The sequence below is a fragment of the Nannobrachium achirus genome (genome assembly GCF_963921795.1).
Source record: "Nannobrachium achirus genome assembly, chromosome: 6".
Lineage (NCBI taxonomy): Eukaryota > Metazoa > Chordata > Actinopteri > Myctophiformes > Myctophidae > Nannobrachium > Nannobrachium achirus.
This window is the reverse complement of record NC_137815.1, coordinates 39973088-39994985: the sequence shown is the minus strand read 5'-3', so window position 1 is coordinate 39994985 and position 21898 is coordinate 39973088. Positions and strand designations below refer to the sequence as shown.

At 44.3% G+C, this 21898-nt stretch overlaps 1 protein-coding gene across 1 annotated transcript in view; it reads right to left on the bottom strand.

Moving 5' to 3' along the window:
- Window positions 1-463, bottom strand: part of ppp1r16b (protein phosphatase 1, regulatory subunit 16B) — a gene marked incomplete at both ends in the record, with an annotated part of 132230 nt that extends 131767 nt beyond the window's left edge. The window contains one exon of the mRNA XM_080728878.1: window positions 193-463. Within this exon, the coding sequence (XP_080585004.1) occupies window positions 193-463 (271 nt within the window). The remainder of the gene's footprint in view (window positions 1-192) is intronic.
- Between the last annotated feature and the right edge of the window lie 21435 nt (window positions 464-21898).

Sequence of the window (21898 nt, the reverse complement as noted above, 5' to 3'; positions counted from 1 at the left end):
TTATACCGAATATTTACGTTTATATAGGCCTATTTGTAATCTAGCCTGTGAAAATGTTGGTTTTAAAAACACAATTAAATATTTTATCGCAATCATTTGCATGACAATCAATAATGGCAATAATGGTGACAGGCCTACCTCCTGACCCTGCTATGTGTCAGGTGACAGGTCCCACTACCACCGCACACCTACCTTCGTCTGGGTCGTTCCTGGCCGAGGCCTCCAGCAGCGCCACGCTGGCGGCGAACGACACGTGCCTCTTCTTGGCCTCGGCCGCCAGGTGGCTGTTGGCATTGCGGCCCTTCTTATCAGCCTTGCGCTTCTTGTTCTGCATCTCCTTCTCGTAGACGGCCCACCGCTTCAGCTGCTGCGTGCGGCGCTTCTGCGCCGTCCGCAGCCTCTCCAGGCTGGGCACCTTGTCCAGCTGCTGCAGCTCCTGAAGCAGCTCCAGGTGATTTGCCATGGCGCCGGAGGAGAAACGGGCAGGTCGGAGAGGGTGGTGGGTGGTGGTGGTGGTTAAGGAGATGGTGCAGGATTAGGGAAACACAGTGGCTTCTAGCGAGGACTGCACCGTCGGCCGTGGCCTCCTCCCATCTTCAGCACCGTTACCCCTTACCCTTCCCCGAAGCAGATTTCCCTGCAGGAGAGGTGAAAGAAGAGAGAGAAGAAGAGAGAGGGGGAAAGAGGTAGGGAAACATGCTGGGCGTTAAATTGAGGACAGAGGACAGAGTTTAAAAGTCCAATCTATAATTTGGGCAAACAGTGGACTCTTTCTATAGATTTTTTTTATTGTTTTGGACTGATGTGGGGTGGAGTGTTAAAGGGTGGGGATGCAGGTTATGGGAAATGTGCGAGGAAAGACACTTTCCACTATGTTCACCCAGCAGCTCTGTATTCATCAATATTCACAACGACCTTAAAAAAAAAATAGCACAGATTTCGCCATTTCACAGAATTTGATAAGACCTTTAAGACTAGGCTCAACCACATACAGTACATTATGTTTAGTGCAGTTTATAAATTCAAGGGGAAATAAAATGCAGAAGAAGGCATACTGTACTCAGCCAGGAAACAGTCACATATACACTGGGGACACATTGAGGTTTTAGGTACTTATCTAGAGCTAACTGCTATGACTGCAACGACATTAGCCCTTCCATTCCCGTTCTCATCAATAAAACAGCAGCTTATATATGGGTAGTACCATCCATGTCAAGACACCTTATGTGGCACATGATTTGCGTAATCACTTTTCTTGTCACACTGCTAATAACATAGCTCCAGTTGCTTAGTGGATATCACCCACTCTTCTTGTCATACTGCTAATAGCTCCAGTTGCATATCCTATTGAGGATATCACCCACTCAATAGCATGTCTGTGAAACAAAGATACAGACAATCATACCACAGTTACATCCAATGCTAAATTGCTACTATGATTATTCTTAGGCTTTTTTTTTTTTTTTTTTTTCTGACCTCAATTACACCAAAGGAACCCTGGCCTTTCAACATTCAGTGTTTTTTCTGTAATCTGTAGTTTTTTTTATAATTAAGCTCAGAAAGGTGAGTTAATTTGTCTCTGGACGTACGCATCATAATCCAGGGGAGGGTGTGGTTGTAGGGGAGGGTGTATCACCTTTGCTGTTACTTTGCATTGTGTTTGCATCGGTCCAATGCACCATTTAACATTTACCATTCACCCCTTTGGTTGTCGAGTTCACCCTCCTCTACAACCACACCCTCCCCTGGATGATGATGCGTACGTCCAGAGGCAAATTAACTCAAATTTCTGAGCCTAGTAATTCAAAAAACTACAGATTACGGAAAAACCACAGCATGTTGAAAGTTCAGTTTTTTTTTTAATTGAGGTCAGAAAACCCTCAAAATAAAAGATAATGACATTTGATGTCATAAGACCTTAGGTAACATTTTCTAAACGTTTTCAAAAGTAGTGAATGTACAAGCTCTACAAACTCACAACCGGTATCAAATAGGGCTTAGTTTAAAGTGGTTGTACAGTAAATTCATGTAGACTAATTGGTCTTTTCAAACGAGTTTGAAATCTTGTTTGAAATTACCAGCTTCTCTCTGATCTGTCCACAGCCCACCTCTAAGACACAGAGCGAGTAGAGGGAATTGATGCCATTCTATAATGAGCATGACTGAGGATCCATTATATGAAATAAAGTAAAAATCTCCTTTAATCTGCCAGTCTGATTAGACTCTAAGTACTGTGGGTGGGTTGAATTCTTTCCATTTACACATGCAGAGCTGCTATAGTCCTCCATCTGCATTAACCACTTCCTGAGATCAAACTTTGATTGCATCACAATGTGATGGGAGAGTGTGCTAAAAAGCAACTTTCCTTTTTCTTGTCTGTTGATCATGTCACCAATAATTGTCACAGGCGGGCCTGTAAAGAATGACGTTAAACAATGATCTCCCACCCATGCACCTATTTTAAGTAAGGTATATGTGTCAAAAGTGATGTGTCTCAGAGCATCATATACATGTAAATATATTGTATTACTTCATTACAATTTAGGCATTTAGCAGACGCTCTTAAAGCGACTTACAATAAGCAAGCACAGCACAAGGTACATCTTAGTAATAGCGTTACCTTGTTATTAATAATATGCTGAAGAGGAAGGTTCAACTAATTTCTAAACAAGACCAAACAATATTAGAGCGAGTTTCATTAAGATCAGTCTTGACTTGAACAATAAATACATATATAAATAAATACTCTAATCCTACATTTTTTGTGTGAAACCTTTAACACAAATCACAGACGTATTACTTATTTTTGATATGATAGACATGATACAGATGGTATAATTGCGACCGTAGGTCGCAGTTTACTATGAGTACTGTCACAGCTTGTCCGTATCCGTCCGTACGGGTAACGCCTGACTGACACTGTGGTTCGCCTGACACATCACTGTGACATCACACAGGTGACATCAAAGTAGAGCAGGGATCAAAGCACGGATAACACCTGACACTGTGGTTCCCCTGACACATCACTGTGACATCACAGGTGACATCACAGTGATGTCAGATACTCAGAGCAGGGATCTCAGGTGACATCACAGTGGTGTGGCTGGTTCAGACAGGGATCTCCATGTTTGGGCATGAAAGGTATGTATGTTGTGATGTCATGTGAACTACTCTTAACAGAATCCCTTTTATTCCCATATATGGAGATCCCTGATGTCATCAATATTAAGTGAAGAGAAGCAACCCGCACGTTTTCATTAAGAGTCTTTTTTAACATTTTTACTGCCAGATGTTTTATTTATTTATTGGGTCTTTTGCCAGCAAAAAGCGGCTTACCTTTGCGATGTTATAGTAGATAGATAGACGTTTTTTATTTTTATTTTTTATTTTTGGGTCGAACAGTAACGTCCGTAGCAGTAAAACAGTTAATAGTGGAACAGCAACAGCAGTAGTCAGGACAGACGCGTTTCGGCCCTGAGGCCATCATCAGTGTTACTTAATGAAAACGTGAGTGCGGGTTGTTTCTCTTCATATGTTATTCCGAATTCCGCACCCAAGATACCCAGAAACGGCAATTCTACAACGAGTTGAGCAAACCAGTTCATTGAAGTCATCAATATTAAGCCCTTATCTAACACTTCATATGGGAATGCCCATATATGGAGGAAGACAGCCCATATCTGTGTGGCTGGTTCAGACAGGGATCTCCCTGTATGGGCATAAAAGGGGTTGTATGTATGATGTCAGATATGATAGACGTCATAGGATTTTCACATAACGAATAATTGAGTAAGCATGTTTGGGGTCTCACAGCATATCTCCATATAAAGTACATGGATCTCCATATATGGGTACCAGGAGTCTCTATAGAATCTATAGGTAACTGGTCCGATATACATCACTGGCCAGACGGCCAAGACATGGCGCGACCTCGCCCTTTAGGGCAAAGTCACTTGTCGCCCTTAGGCGTCATACTGGTATATACCATATACAGTATATACCATTTTTAAAAAGGCTACTGTATCTCCCATCTTCAACTGCTGCAAAACAGAGCTGCTAGATTATTAACCAATTCAAGAAACAGGACCATACTCCCTGGCTTCTCTTCAATGGTGAGCTTCAGAATTGATTGTAAGATGACTTTTAAAGCCTTGTAAGGCCAGGTTCCCAGTTACATTTGGGTTTGCAGGAGAATGAGTTTGTGCTGCGTTAGATCCACGTTTCTAAAACTCACCTCCTGCTAGAAAAGTCATTCGTTATGACTTCTGAAAACCTGCTTTTATATCAAGGCCTTTTCGTAGTGTGAAATTGCCTCTTTTATCCATGCCATGTCATGTTTGCCTTAATACATTTATATTATGTTAACAGATGTCATTTATAAATACATATATAATATTAAACGTAATATTGTAAAGCAATTTGTAAGCCTGTTTTCAAAAAGCACTTTGTAATTAAAGTTCATTACCATTATGATTCATTATCATATAATAGCAGCAAGGCTGTTTCCAATGCCTCCAGTAACGGTGTAGCTCCACTGCAGATGGTGTCTGCTGTGCTGGAGTTTATGCTGAGCAGAGCGCTGTTCTCAGATATTCGCACACGCACCTCATCTCTCTTCTATGAGGGGCCGTCACAGCGTGCCAAGTTAATTAAATTCAGGCAGGACGTGTGACAAATAGGGAACACTCAGTGTTTTCGTTATGTGTCTTTGATAGTCAATTACATTAGCTTCAGCTCTGGGAGACCTTGGAGCATCACTTGATCAAGTTTAGTAGGAGAAAGGTAATGAAATTATTGGGAGGGATATTTCAGAAGTCATAATAGCAACTGGGCCATTCATGACATCATGAGCATACAGTAACTGCATCGTTCTACTGCTGATGCTCCAGTATGTCACACATTTGACATTGCCCTATATACTGTACAAGTAATGTACATTATGTGAGCAACACAAACAAAAAGTTTGAATCAAGTGTCAAATGCATTCGATCCCTTACTCCCTCACTCTATCAATCAATATGTCACTTACGCTTCATTTATCACACACGCAAAACATTCTAATTCATAGACGCTACATTCATGTAATCAGCATTATTTACACTAGCAATTAGCAGCGTGTAAAGACATTAAGGTATGGTTTATAATTCAATTATTATTATTTTACTAAACAATGTTTGCATACACACAGTAAATTCCCAGTTTCAAGTCTGTTAAGCCCATTTGGTTCCATTTGTGCACTCATCTGAGTTAAATGAACCACTTGAACCCCAGCATCCATATACTTGGAGGGGACATTAGACAATCACGCCATGATGCATTGTGAGCTTATACAGTATATCAACAATTCTTTGGCAAAGAGATTTTAGTGTTGAGTCTGTAGACAGAAAAAAGCGGTCCAAGTACAGAGACAACTCAGGTCCAGCTTACTTAAGCCTAGAGTGTTTAAGTGGTTAACACTAAGGAGTTTCCAGTGTAGGTACCAGTCAATCTGCCAGCTTTGCATGAGAAAACACATCACTATGTGCTGCTACATCCAGCCAGTCGCCCTCCACTGAGAACCAAGCATTTCCTCCACTAGGAGACAACCATCACCCAACTGCTGAGAACTTGGACAGGAAGCCAGCTGTCTAATGATTTCCTTCAGCATCACTCTCCCTCTACACGGCTGTGTGTGTGTGTGTGTGTGTGTGTGTGTGTGTGTGTGTGTGTGTGTGTGTGTGTGTGTGTGTGTGTGTGTGTGTGTGTGTGTGTGTGTGTGTACATTTGCATTCTCCACTGGCAGCCAAGTGGAATTCCTCCAATCTCATCCTCGCACACATACCGTAGAAGTTCTGTACCTCTCCAAAGTTGTCAGATATCCAGAACTCGACAGTAACATTTTCAGGCACTTGTACTTCTGACAAGAAAATTTACCTTTCAATGGTTGAGGCACAAAAAAAGTCACTTGTCCGGGTCAAAATGACTCGATTTACAATAATTTACTTTTTTAATTTAGTCTGTAAATACAGACTTCAGTCAAACAAATAGTAGGCCTATGGCATGTTTGTGTTGCTACCTGGTCCTCACGCATTCAAATATAAACTAAATTAACTTCTCAAACAAACCTTTTACATGACAACATGATACAATTTGGTGTAATGTTTCACCAAGCATGGAATGTATTGACATTATTACACAAGCATACTTCTGAAGAACTTCTGTTCTTTTACACATTTGAGGCTGAAAGCCTGACAGATGTCTCAATGATGTATGAAAGGAACACCAATTAAACTAGCAATAGTATTTTTAGCGTAGCTGAATTTCTCTACTCTTGCCTGTATCTCTCCGGTGTTTCATGCCTACTGCAATGCTGTATGACACCTGCATTTCACCATGGCATCAAAATGATCAAATGTACAAAATTATCTATGTACTAGGGCAGGGCAGTATATCGATATTATTATAATGATATGAGACTACTAGATTGTGTGCACATTTTGTACCTGTATTTAGGCCAGGTGCTTGACATCAAGGCAAGAAGAAGGTACTGTAAAACATCCATACTAGAGCCCGACCGATACCATTTTTTCCGACCGATACCGATATCCGATGTTGGAGAGTGCTAGAGCACCGATACCGATACTGATGTTTTGTAAAAATAATTCTTTATTCATTTAAGATCATTTAATTGACTGCTCGCCCCTCGGATAAATGGTCAGATTATTGCTTTTTTTGTGCTTTTCACGTCAAACTGAGTTTGGTCGCAGTTATCAATTTCTATTGCTTGTTGGATAATAATACTCTTTTAATTTGGGGGTTCTGCTGTGTTTTGTCTCGTTTATGAATTAATATGTGTCTTTTATCCAAATGTAAAGTTTGATTCTCTCATGGATTCGCACGGCGGCTCTGCAAAGTGCAGACAGCCGCCATGCATTGCCAAGCAATTAAACAACACAAGTTCTATAGTCTATAGTCAGACATCTATATTTCTCTGTGGATTTTCACATAGGCCTACACACCTTCCTCCACCGCAACATGAAAAATCAGAGTTAGACCGTGCATGTGGTGAGTGAACGACACACGAGAGGCAGCAGCTCCAGTAGTGTTGGCTTGCATCTTGGACTATTATACTGCACTCTGCTGGATAATTCTGGTATTGCCCACACATAGGCCTATATAACTCAGGGTTTCATGCTCTATCCGCAGACACGTTACAGACAATATATATATCGGATATCGGTGGAATAATTCACCGATACCGATTGCTCCAAAACGACCGATATATCGAATTGACCGATATATCGGTCGGGCTCTAATCCATACACTGGTTTAAATCCCCCAAAACGTATTTTATTTAATGCCGCAATGTTGTTTCTATCAGGCAAACATGGCGATATACAATGTTATCGTCACACTATCGATATCAAGTGGTAAAAAAGTATTGTGATATTTGATTTTGTCCATAATCACCCAGCCGTATAGTCTATTTACTATAATTTACATATACTATATTTGTACAGAGCCCCTTGAATGTCCATCTACTCAGAGCCATTCAAGGAGAGTTGTGTAACTTCATCAGGCCAGGTCTTCTACATACACATCTATTGGTGAATAGTGATATTCACGGAATGCATTGGAGTCCATGGGGAAATAGTGACATTTTGAGTTACATGAACCACGTGACCGGCGCTGTTTCTGACCCTGCATTGACAGAACTCTCTATAACACAAGGCTCTGCATCTACTGTAACTCAGCGAGCCCGGCAGCCGCTGCTCAGTATCCACTGCACGGTGTACATCTGTTGTGACAACTGCACCGCGGCGTAAAGCGTTCATCACAGTGGGAGAGAGCAGGGAGCACTGGAGCCCCATCACCTGCAGTAGACAGTCGCTACGCTGTCCCTGAGTAATATATAGGCCTGGGTAATGAATGCAGTACATGGCTGCAACTCTTGATTGGCGGCCATATAACCGCCACCTGGGTTTACGAGGCATGAGTGATGGTACTTGATTAGAAATGTACGCCTCCAAACATACATAATTCTTTCAGCTGCCTTTGTTCACTATGATGGATGATGATCCTTCAGTTCTGCGCTACTTCTGTCACGTCTCCGAGTGCTCTGTGCAAGAGTGCAACGGGAAGAACGCGACATCAATACTGACAGGCCGAGGGGCTCAATTTCCCCCCTTGACACAAGAACAGAAGCATGCGTTTTCAGGTACCATTGCCTGGATGAAAGCATCTGCCACATGGAATTTGTCAGGTACAACTGACACTCATTGACGATGCGTGAGTGATTAGATATGATAAGTGTGTCACCCATGCAGCTTCTCCAGTGTAAAGCCTAATGTAATAATAATAATAATTTAGTCTACATTTTTGTCACTGTACGTTTGCAAATGTACATAATCTAACTATTAGGAGCAATGGGTGCTATTAATACAGCGCCCGGGGAGCAGTTACAGGTTATATGTCTTGCCGAGGGACATTTCAACACAGAATAGAGCTATGGCTGATTTATACTTTGTCTGTCGTAGGACGATGTCACATGCCAAAAATAGCCAATCTACAAGCTCACAACGGGTCACATCGGTGACTTGTGGTGAGCTTGTAGATCAGCTATATTCGGCACGTAACAGCCTCGTACCACAGAGCAAGCATGAGATGAATGAAAACCCTCCAGCCATGTGTTGTTCTGCATGGTACATTCTGTCTCACTGGCGCTGGCGGTCCCATCCCCATCGCACACAACACAAAGCTAATATAAACCTGATCGTTCGGCCGTGTCGCTGGCCGAAAAACACAACACATCCATTTAGTACCGATAGGAAACAGATGCCGCAGCTCGTGTTAATATGCTGGCCACGCTGAAACAGGAAATACAAACACACAACGTCATGCTGGTTAAAGAGCGGACTGCTTTGAGGATGTGGGTTTCTTTTTTTTAAAAGGTTGTGAGCAACAGCACGTGCGCATTTAACATGTGTTCCATTTGAATGTTTAAACCCAGAGCTCTGACCCATATGTCGGGGTTAATTGTTTCTTTATTAATGGCTCAATTTAAAAAAGATAAAAGTGCATGTGTGTGGCGGGGGTGGTGCTGATATGGATATATACTATTTTTGACGAAATACCTCAATATCATTATTCTGACTATATAGCGAGGTTGACTATTGTTGCTTTCACAAAATATTTACACAACGACATAATTGACATTACTGATATATAATGACTATATCTAAGTGGGCGAAGGTATGTAATGCTAGAACAGTCAGGTAAATTCACTTCACTTTAAAAGCAGAACAACAATACTCATATCACAATATTACAATATCCCAAATCACAGATGGTATTGAGTCTAATATCATGATATTTATGGTACAAATATTAATATATTGTCCAGCCCTGTGTGTGTGTGTGTGTGTGTGTGTGTGTGTGTGTGTGTGTGTGTGTGTGTGTGTGTGTGTGTGTGTGTTGTTCTCCTTGGATCGCCACCTTGTCGTGGTGGAGAACCTTGCGTGTTCCAATGAACCTGAGAGCGATGCCGTCGGGAGCTTATGCTCCTGGTAGGGTCACCCATGGCGGTAAGGTCGAAGGGGAGGTTCCAGACAAAGAGCGGTCCAAACTGTGCCTGGGGGCACACATAGGCAGGCTCTGGAAAATGGAGACACTGGCAGCCCCCTGCAACCTCACTCACCTGAAGGTCGTCCTGAGTCTTCTCTCTTGCCATTGGAATACGGTGGGTGTGGCCAAGATTGTGGGGGAAGGAATTGCGCGCTCCTCTCTCACATTAAACCACTAGTAGCGCAGGCTTCAGCTTCCACCATAGAAGTCCTCTGGCGATGGGATAAAGCGACGGGGGCAGGTCAAGGATGTGACTGGGAGCTTTTAGCTTGATTCCTGCACAGAGGCGGCACAGGTATGATGGTCGTCGTGAAGATGGGATGGAGCAATATCCTCCTTCGGCAGCGTCCTGTGTGTCTGAGCAGCCCTATTTAGGGTCCGCACTGCTCACCCCTTCAGGGGAAGGGTCTAGAAAAGGTGACCCAAAAATTGTTTGTTCCACTATACCTGGGTGGCCTACCGCAGCCACCAAGGCATCCCTTTACTGCGGTCGAAAACACAATAAAACGAAACCCATGACTATGAATTTGGCTACCTGGAATGTCCGCACCCTCCTCGATGCTCGAGACGGGACGGAGCGACCTCAAAGACGGACTGCCCTCATTGCACATGAGCTCAAGAGGTACAATATAGACATTGCGGCACTAAGTGAGACTCGATTCTCTGGCGAGGACTCACGTACAGAAGTTGGTGAAGGTTACACCTTCTTCTGGAAGGGTCTTCCGGAGGGTGAACGTAGACTCCACGGAGTTGGCTTTGCCATAAAAAGCAGACTACTCAATAACATCCCAGAGTCCCCCCAAGGCATCAGCGAGCGGCTTATGACCTGGCGTATTCCCCTGGTGAAAGGCCGCTTTGCAACTCTAATCAGCGCCTATGCCCCCACCTTGGATGCTGACAACAACATCAAAGATTCCTTCTACGAGTGCCTTGATGCCGCCTTATCTAAAATCCCTAACTCTGATAAGCTTGTTCTGATGGGTGACTTCAATGCCCGAGTAGGTACTGATGCCAGGCTTTGGAAACAAGTAATCGGAAGTCATGGGACGGGGAAAATAAACAACAACGGCCTCCGACTCCTCACTCTGTGCTCTGAACATCAGCTGATTTTAACCAATACCATCTTCCAGCTGAAAAAGAAGTACATCACATCATGGATGCACCCCAGGTCCAAGCATTGGCATTTATTGGATTATGTCATTACCCGGCAACGAGACCAGAATGACGTCTGTATAACCCGGGCCATGCGTGGGGCTGAATGTTGGACTGATCATCGACTGATCAAATCCAGGCTTAAGCTGAACATTCGACCACCACACAAGAAACAGCAACCTCGAAAGCGTTTCAACTGCAGGGCTCTGGACACTCCAGATTGCGTCGCTCACTACCGCAGCAAACTGGCAGAGGGGCTTGCCACCCTAGAGGAGGAAAACAGCGTCCTTGACATGGAAAGCAAGTGGGAAAAACTGAGGTTAACAATACACCAAGCTGCCTCTGAGACCATCGGCTTTACCCAAAAACGACACCAAGACTGGTTCGATAATAGCTCTTCTGCAATACAGGAGCTGTTAGAGACCAAGCGTAAAGCCCACGCCTCACTGCTCTCCAACCCTCACTCTCCACTTCTCCTCTCTCATTACAAAGCCATCCGTAGTGAGACCCAGAAACAACTCAGGAATATGGAGAATGACTGGTGGCTCAGAAAAGCCCAAGAAATCCAGAGGCACGCAGACAATAACAACACATACGCCTTCTATGATGCTGTAAAATCCTTGCATGGTCCACAAAGGCAAAACATTGTGCCAGTAAGATCTGAAGACGGTTCTGTGTTAATCAAGGACAAACAGCAGATACTGGAGCGCTGGGCTGAGCACTTTGATTCTCTGCTGAACAAAAGAAACCCTTCTGATCCATCTGTCCTTAATGCCCTACTAGAACTTCCACCTGTTCCCTCCCTCGATGAACCCCCTACGTTCACTGAGGTCCTCTCTGCAGTCAGGAGTCTTAAAAACAACAAAAGCCCTGGCCCTGATGGACTACCTGGTGAGATCCTCAAGAAGGGAGGATACCTCTTAATGCGACAGCTACACCATCTCATCTGCAACATCTGGCAAAATGAGACACTTCCTCAGGAATGGAAAGACAGCTACATTGTCACCATCTACAAAAGGAAGGGAGACAAGTCATCCTGTGGGAACAGCCGTGGCATCTCCCTGCTCTCTGTTGCTGGCAAGGTGCTTGCGAAGGTAATGCTGTTTCGCTTAACAACACACATTACAGAGGACATCCTCCCAGAGACACAGTGTGGCTTCAGAAAGAACCGAAGCACTCTGGACATGATCTTTGCTGCTCGTCAAGTCCAGGAGAAATGCAGGGAGCAAAACAAGGACCTCTACATCACCTTCATTGATCTCTCCAAGGCCTTTGATACAGTTGACCGGGAAATCCTTTGGATTGTACTGCAGAAATTTGGCGTGCCCCCCAAGTTTCTTAACATCCTCAGGCAGTTCCACAGCGGCATGCATGCATCTGTACTTGTTGGTGGACAGCAATCTCCTCCTTTCCCCGTGAAAGTTGGAGTGAAACAGGGTTGTGTATTGGCCCCTGTAATATTCAATCTTTTTCTGACGGCAGCCACTCTCCTCTTCCATAAATCCATCCAGGAAGATGGCGGTGTGCAAATACAGTTCCGCCTTGATGGGAGCTTGTTTAACATCAGACGCCTACAGGCCAAGACTAAGACCCTCGTCACCAACATCTACGAGCTACAATACGCTGATGATTGTGCTCTCCTGGCCCACAGTCCAGCTGCCATGCAGCATGCTCTGGATATCATGTCCTCTGTTTACCACTCACTAGGTCTTGTGATCAACATCCACAAAACAGAGGTCATGGCACAAGAGAGATCTCCACCCCCCATGTTTAACATCAGCGGCACTCCCCTCAAGGTCGTCCAGCAGTTTAGCTATCTCGGCAGCATACTGACACCCTCCTGCCAAATTGATGATGACATCCAGGCCCGAATCAATCAAGCCTCGTATGCCTTTGGCAGGCTGCGCTCTCGTGTGTTTGAAAACAACCATCTAAGAACATCAACGAGAGTTGCAGTCTACAGGGCAGTGTGCGTGTCAACACTGCTGTATGGGTCGGAAGGCTGGACTGTATATCGTCGTCACATCAGACGCCTTGATGCATTTAACATCAGATGCCTTCAACGCATCCTAGGCATCACCTGGCAGGACCGTGTTCCACACACTGACATTTTACAACGCACTGACTCCATCAGTATCGAGGCAATCCTTGCACAGAGGCAACTCCGGTGGGTCGGCCACGTCATCCGGATGCCTGAATGCCGTTTGCCCCGTCAGGTGCTTTATGGACAGCTCTTGTCAGCCAGTAGGAAGCCAGGCGGTCCAAAACTGCGATATAAAGACCAGCTGAAACAGACTCTAAAGAGGTGTAACATCAAGCCCAACGACTTGGAGTCAGCTGCAGCTAATCGGCCACTCTGGCGCTCTTTATGCCACGAAGGGGTCACGCGCATAGAGGAGAAACGCACCCAGCAAAGGGTGGCGCGGCGTCAGCAGAGACACCTCCATGCTGTTCCAGCACCAGCTCAGCCTCCCGATCCAGGCTTCACATGCCCTGACTGTGGCAGGATATGTGGTTCAAGAATCGGGCTTCATAGTCACCTACAGTGGCATCGTCGCCAGCAACGATGACCTCTGACACCACATCACACCACAAGGAAGCTACGTTATCTTCGACAACGATGGACTGCCAAGGTGTGTGTGTTACTGTCTTAGTGGGGGTTGTGTCACTATGACACAAATGAACGAGGAAGAAACATAAAAATCACACCCGTGTGAAGTGGAGCTGTGTGTGTGTGTGTGTGTGTGTGTGTGTGTGTGTGTGTGTGTGTAGATCATGTGTACCGATTTTTGTGACATTTGAAGAAAATATGTAGGAAAAGGAGCAAAAAGTGTGTTTTGGAGAAAATTCAAGATGGCGGAAAATCTATCCTGGCGCAAATGGGCGTGGCCTATATGGGGAGATGCGTCTTGACCCAAGGAATCCAGGGAAAAAGGAATTTTAATTTTCCGATCTACGGTTCAAGAGTTACGGGGCAAAACGTAAAGTGGGCCGTTATAGCGCCACCATGAGGCCGAGTGATGTAATTATTTTTCGATTCATTCTTAAAATCATTATGAATCTCCTCTCCGAGGTTTGAAACTGTAGCTCCTATGGTTTACGAGAGAAAAATACTTGAAAGTGATTTCTTGCATTGTCCCATTATAAGTCAATGGGGACAATTAAGCGTCGTTTTTTGCCGATTACGTCGGCATGGTAAGGCGGATCGGAACGAAAGGTAATAGAACACCATTCCCGGCCGAGCCGCACATTTTGATGTATATATTGCGCGAGTGGCGTAAATGGTGCGGCACTAGTTACGCGCCGAAGTCAGGCTACATACACACACACACACAGACACACAGACCCACACAGCCACGTATAGGGAGCTGCACACAGCTCCAAAAAGCATACATACTGTACATATGGTACACACACGCATATACAGGGTGCATAACATATGGCAGAGACACGCATTCCACACATGGGTAATTGGATTTGAGAAAGATACACACGAATGGATCATTGAAGAAATAAAAGTATAGCTTAGCTTGACATTGGGAGCTGCCCCATGGGGAGCTAACACAAAGTGCACACCAGTCCCATGTGCTGGATTTTATGCTGAGGGCTGTTCCCCCTCCCTCTGATACACACGGCTGAGAGCAGAGCGTGCACGGCTCATCTCTCTCCTATGAGGAGCCGTCTCAGCGGGCAAAGTGAATTAACTTGGGGCGGGATGTGTGACAAAGAGGGAGCGCTCAGTGTTTTCTTTATGTGACTGTCAATGACAGAGACCGAGGAGCATCACTTGATCAAATTTGGAGAAAAGGTAATTCAATTACTTTGAGTATACACACACACACACACACACACACACACACACACACACACACACACACACACACACACACACACACACACACACACACACACACACACACACACACACACACACACACACACACACACACACACACACACACACACACAGCAAAGCAAAGCACAGTTGAAACAGACACAAACAGAGACGCAGGCAAAACACACACATATATACTCAAATTAACTCTTACAGTGCCTATCCCGAACAAGTTCGGCTTTATTTCAATCCAATACAATATTTTATTTGCTATTTTACTTACCCCGAGCTGCTTGGAGCAACGTGGGTGGTCCTTGCTCGTCCAGCGCTAGCCAACGAGAGACGCTAGACGGTCCGACGATTTATTCCATTGAAAATGGTTAAAATAAAGTTTAGAGCCCCCCAAAAAAACCTCAATATATACTGTCGGCGGCGCGACGTATGCCAGGGTGCCTATCCCGAACTAGTTCGGGATATTTAATAAAATGAATTATTTAATCGGAGGCCTCAACGAAGCCCCGGTCTAAATTTCCATCCATGGCCGGGACTTAGACTCGGCCATCCACGGGCCGCAGTCGCGCTAACGGCCGCATCGCGCCGCCCACTCCAATGATAAATCACATCTTTAGACAGGATTTTCTCCGGATTGTGTTCCCAGACCCAAAGAAAAAGTTTTTTGCGACTGAAATAGCTTTAGATCGGGCTTCTAAATGGGTTAGCATTTTGGCTACGTGTCAGCTAGCTTCCTCCTATCGTCACCCATAGCATTGGCTGGAGTGAAATCCCAAGGCACTTGGGACAGTGTCGACGGAAGCTAGAGCGAAGGTCTATGGAGACATTTCTGGCACTCTAGCGCCCCTTGTGGCCGGCGGCACTGTATGAGTTAAGACACACATCAAACACACATGCACACAAACATGTGTTTAGGCCTACCGGGAATCAAGTCTGCCACGTCTACCTCTAATGTCTAATTGATATGCATCGCATATATGACTAAGTATAAGTACCAGTAAGACTCCCTAATCGGGAGATAAGCGACCGTAGGTCACTTATCTCCACAAATAGGGCAAAAATGTGTTTTTCCAAATTCTTCCTGATCCATGTTGATGACATGAGTGTAGACATACTGTGTAGTAATTTTCGTGATTTTAGGGCAAAATCTGTAGGAGCAGTGTCCAAAAATGTGTTTTTAAAAATCGGCCTGAAGGTGGCGCTATATGGGACAGATTCATGTTGATGGGATGAGTGTAGACATACTGTGTAGCAATTTGCGTGATTTTAGGGCCAAAACTGTAGGAGCAGTGGCCAAAAATGTGTTTTGAAAATCGTCCTGAAGGTGGCGCTAGAAGAGGGCCATGTGAGAGATGAGGGGTGGGGTGTCCGCGTTGCCTTGGCGGACAAATAGGTACCGGCCCTGGCTCTCCCGGACGCTCCTAGCCCGAGTTACGGCATTTTATGTGAGCTGCAGTGGAGGGGGTCCTCCACTGGGGGCGTCACCACTTTTGCATCAGTTCTGGAGCACCAGGAGTGGGTGGTCCCCAGGAATTCCCCGTGAGCAGCCCCGTTGGGGTGGTCATTTGGTAATTTTTGCACATGTGCTAATTTTTTACACTTGGGGGTCCCCCAGGGACTTGGGGGTCCCTGGAGCTCCGGGGGTCCTTGGAGGTTGTAGTTTGGCAGGTAAGAAGTGTGTGTGCAAAATCTGGCATAGATCGGGGCAACGGTTGCGGAGATATGAGCAGGGCAAAAGTGTGACGTGTGAGGTGTGACGCACTGACGGACAGACACCTGGTGGAGCTTTCTGTAGTAAGTGCGACCTACGGTCGCAATTAGCATGTCCATCCCACAGCTCTTCCCTATGCACTTTATGCTTTGCACATGGGAAGAAAGACATTTACTGACACTTTGGTCATAGGTCTTCATCAGGCGTACAGACAAAGATCTATAGGAGTGAAAGTTGCAGCATTAAACTTTGGAAGTTTGCAAGCTACAGCACTCTGCAGGACGCCATTATTCCTCAGCAGGTGTTCCTTTTTTGTACAATGCACCACCTGGCCAAAACAAAACCTTCAGGGTTGCAAACGTTTCTTATTTATTCTTAGAGGAATGATATTTGGGGTGTTTGGGTGGCACAGCAAGTTCCAGCCCTCCAACACGGAGAATAGGGGTCTGAAATCCTCCGCTGTGCATCCATCCGGCTTGGCCGGGCATTCCAATTAACAAAATGTACCTTGTTTGAGGGAAGGGAGCAGGTGCGGAGTAGGGCATTAACGAAAAAGTCGACAAGTCGACTCAGTCGACTTCATTACACAATTCGACTCCCACCTGAGAAAGTCGAAGTTGAAAAAAAAAGAAAAGAAAAAATACTTTCAATTGTGAAAATAGCAGATCTGCTATTTTCACAATTTCTGCCTCTATATATTTGACAATTTGGCCAATGTTTAGTTTGTCATTTTAGAGGTATTAAAAATTCCTTAAATTGGCACTTTAGAAATGTGAAGATACCCTCTATACACTTAAAACTTTATGTTGGATTGTTTACAGTTGAGTGAGAAAACAATGTTTCACATTAAGTTAATCATCTGGGGACCCCCCAAAATAATTGGGGGGTCGAGTGTGATGTGACGACGTCATCAAACGAGAAAGTCGACTTCAACTCAACTCTTTACTGAGTCGAGTTGACTTGCAAAAATCACAAGTCGTTAATGCCCTAGTACGGAGAGGGCGAAAGCTGTTGCTGCACAAGCCAAGAGAGACTACTACAGGTTGGCCTGTTCAGTGGAGGGCTGAACTGGGAATAATAGATTGTTCCTCCACCTGCGTTACTGTATGTTCCCAATGAAACTCACTGTCAGGTGAAAACAAGCACAGTCGACTTCATGTATTCAGACAAGACAGGTGCTCAACGACTATACCTCCCTAACGTACTAACTAGTAGGGGTCAGCAGCACTGCAGCGACAAGGGCCTATACAGTACAAGGAGAAATGGGAATTGTCTGATTGACAAATTGGGAGAAAAGTGGGGAAATGATGAAAAAGAACTGAGAAAAGAAGAAATATTTAACATTACTTGTGGAATGTGTAACATACTTTGGATGGGTGTAAGCGGGATGCGCTCATGTGTAAGCCAATAAGCATATACACAACTGTATGGCTCCCTGCTTTCTTGTCTCTATGTTACCATACAAGGCAATAGACAAGAACAGTTATTTGTAGTGCTGAATAAAAAAAAAAGATTATATATGGCAACAGTTATTTATGATGAACCTGCAGTGCATACCATAGTTATTCTAGATAATTAAGCTATATTACTCTCGAGGGGGTGCTTTACTGTCATTTACCATTATTGGCATGACAGTGATGTAAGCATCACTGAAGTGCCAATAATTACAGTAAAGCACACCCTAGAGTGTAATAATGCAATTATACAATTGTTACAAAGTGTATTCATGTTGTGGTGCATTTAGCTCTCAAAATAATATGAAATGTTTCTCTAGTTGCCAAATACCTAGAAACAAATCTGTCACGTCAGTAGACCTTTGTCTACTACTCCAGCAATAGGCTGACCCCTCATAAAGTCCTTAGCTGCTTTCCATTGATCGTGGGATTTCACAAACTGAATAAATACCACACAGATAAACACAGAAGTGACGTAATTACATTATCTGCAAAAGATATATGCGGTCAGATTTAGCTACTACTACGTGATGAGACAGTTTTTATTTGAGTAAGACATGGCTATAGGTGTCATGTCACGCTGATTTGAGCAGATTTTCTAAATGTCTAGTTGTCAGATTTGTATGTGTTTTTATTAAACCTACGGGGGAAATTCAGCTGCACCCAGCTGATGGCTTCTTAAATGCTTATGATGATGATCATGAGCACTCGGGGTGGAGAGCATCAGTTGAGTAATCTCATAGAAATAGAAAAGAATCACCCGCATTAAAGCTGCTTTTTTGGTGAGTTTGGTGCGTTACAGACAGGTAACAGGTAAACTGCAAAATAGTGATGGGTCGTTCATGAGCGGTTTGATAAAAATAACTAGTTCCCCTCACCTGGTACACAGGACGGGAGGGCGGGCTGTAAGTGTGACGTAATAAACACTCCCGCGTTAGTGTTTTTCACACTACTGTAAACGGTAAACGTAAATGAATCCTTTGAACGAATCATTGCCGTCCACGTGACCGAAATCGCTTGTTCACTGAAATGAACGGTTTTGCCCACCACTACTTCAAACTGTCTTGTCCCCATAGTGACATCAACACCGCCACTCCCAGCCACTCAGGGATCAAAGCATCAGTTCCACTGCTGCAGACACATTTCACAGACAGCCACTAATGCATAACATCAGTGACTAAACAACATTTTGAACAGACACCAAATGACCCTCACCAAGGCGTGATACATTATGCAGACCATTAAACCAATTTGAGTAAATAGCGCGAAGATTTAGGCCTTCAGCATATAAGCTATTTGTCTTGTTGGGTTTGCTGCACAGAAAGCTACTGCTACAGTCAGGGCCCTTCTAAGTGGTACACAGTAAAAATCTTTATGTTTTAATTGAACTCTGAAGCGTGTACAAATGGAGCCTAGTGGACCCTTACAGGTCCATTTGTACACTCTTCAGAGTTACACTTTGCAGTCATCTGCATTTCAATATCGTCCTTATCCAAAGCTATTCACAATGTGCGTTACAATCACACACCGACGGTGGAGGCAAAACCATTCAAGGCCCCAACCTTCAGTATCTTGCTCAAGGACACTTAGGCACAAAGCGAGGAGGTGAGGATCCAACTGGGAAGCTTCCGCCTTCCGGTTCTGTTCTCCCTCCTGAACCACGGTCGCCGCCTGACTTATGAGATCTTGACAGTGCTGCTTGTCTTGGGGCACCCTGGTGAGACTATATCATCACAAAAAAATGTTGACTTCTTCCACATTCTCCCTCTGATAATCTTTACGCATGTCTGTATTTGTGCCAACGCTGGTGATATCCGTTTTAATTTACTCCAATATCTCTGCAGGCCAGCTGGACTTGGGTCATCTTGGACCCTCTGATGTTATTACAAAGGTGATTTGGCACGGCGGACGATCCATCACGGATGTGGACTGTGGAGATGGCAGCACCACGCTCGGGGTGCGTTCATAAATCCACTCTGGACTCAAGTGTGCAGCGGAGTGCAGAATTATTTTGTAATTTACGAACGAAAACTGATAAGCTGGGGAGTCAATAGAATAATAATTTTAGAGGGTTTTCTAGACAGCGAAGAGGAAGAATATGAAAATAACATTAGCATATTCTTGTAAGATGATAGATAAGATATTGTGTAATGTGATGGTTTTACTGTAAGAAGTTAACATGACAATGTATTGACACTGGGGTGCGTTCATTCGTTCATTCAAACAAACAAACCAACCACAACTGTCGCATTTTGTAACTTCTGTGTTTGGAGCTGCGTCTCTTATGACTGAAGAGCCCTATGTGGGAGTGTCAGTCTCGGTCAAAGAGATTACATAATATGTATGTGATTATTGGTCTGTCTGCATTGTTGTGCGCTTTTCTGCAGGCCCTCTTGTCTTCCGCTGCGTCTGACAGTTTTTTCCCCCCGGTCATGAGGTGTTGGTGCGTGGTACTTCTCCACCTTGTGCGGTCAGATGCAAGAGCTTCCCAGGACTTGCTGCTGATGTCAAGGGCCTTCACGTCTCTCTTACAGACATCTCTGTAGCGCAGGTGGGGACGACCTGTTGTTCTCTTCCCATGTGACAGTTCTCCATAGAGGAGGTCTTTGGGAATGTGACCATCCTCCATACGATGCACATGGGCCAGCCAGCGCAGCCTGCAATGTCTGAGCTGTGTGTATAAGTCCAGCATGTGTCAAAACATCAGTGTTGCACACTTTGTCTTGCCAGGATATGGCGATAACGATACGGCGGGGGAGTCTTCTTTCCTGCCTGGCATAGGTTGTCCATGTCTCGCTGCCATAGAATCCTTAAAATAAACATGCTCTGAAAACTCACGCTAGCTCACAGGAAATAGCACTTAACACATAATATAACTGAATTGGCTGAAAAGGCTCTAAGAAGTATTATATTTTAATTCAAGTTTCTGCTGAGGTGGAAATATCCCATTGAAATCTGCAGGGAGCCTAGGGGAAGGGGCCACATAACACACTGTGCTGACGTCACGTGACCCTCAAATCAGTGCTCAATGCTCTAATTAACACTCATTATATACATGACATAGTTGATTGTTGAAAATGGGTGGTTTTCCCCTTTAAACCCTATACACATTGAGCGGGGTCCCCCAGGTCTCTCCTTTTTTCCCTCTACACCAAATAAATTTGCTGAAAATAGCAGATCAAGAAGCTCAGAAGTGGACAGCGTTGCAACATGTTGGGAGCTTGCCGATCGCCTGTTTTCACTGAAATGATTATGTCCCTCTACACTAAATTGTTTCGGAGGGGATCAAGTACAGACCCTGGGGGTACTCCAGCCAATGTAGTATATAAGGTTTAAGTGGCAAAGGGCTGTACTAGTTGAAACTCTGAATTTCAGAATGACAAGAAAGCACTCGGATGCCCTCAGAGTGAATTTACAATCCATGTATTCATTGTGGAAGTGTTGGCAGTGCCACATTAGAACTATACGTACAATACGTACTGTACCATGTTTTATGAGAAGCTGCATGACACAAACACAAAATGTACGTAAGTTCCCAACATAGACAGACAGATAAGATGTCCTATCAGCTCATATTTTAAGAGCTAACTAAGAGCAAGAGCACACTATTTGCAAATCAATTTGAATTTCCAGCAAAAGACAGATGCGCGCATTGACTGCATCTGAGCACAGACGACCAACAGAGTCATAATGTGGATTGATGTGGAGAAAGAATACATTAAGTCTAATGGAGCCAAGTCTCAAAAGGGACATGCAGTGATTGAACAGCAATAGCCTTTCATATCATCACTGTGGGGTGGAAACCTTTTATGTCCAAAACAGTTACTTTCAGGAAAGGAAGGGATTGGTGTTCAATGTAGTTATTATTATTTAGTCACAAGCTCTTGTTAATCATTTTCGTTGGTTAAATATTTATAAAAACCCGCAGACAGCCTTAACCACTTCCAGCCTGCCATCCCTATTTTGGGCAAGTCATCTAAAGAAAATGACAAAAATAGGAAAAATCTACAAGCTCACAACGTGTTGCATTGTGAACTTGTAGAATGGCTGTTTTCTACTTTTGCACAACACGGTCATGCGGCAAAGTGTAAAATAGGGCATTCATTTATGAAAAAACATTAAAAGATGAAA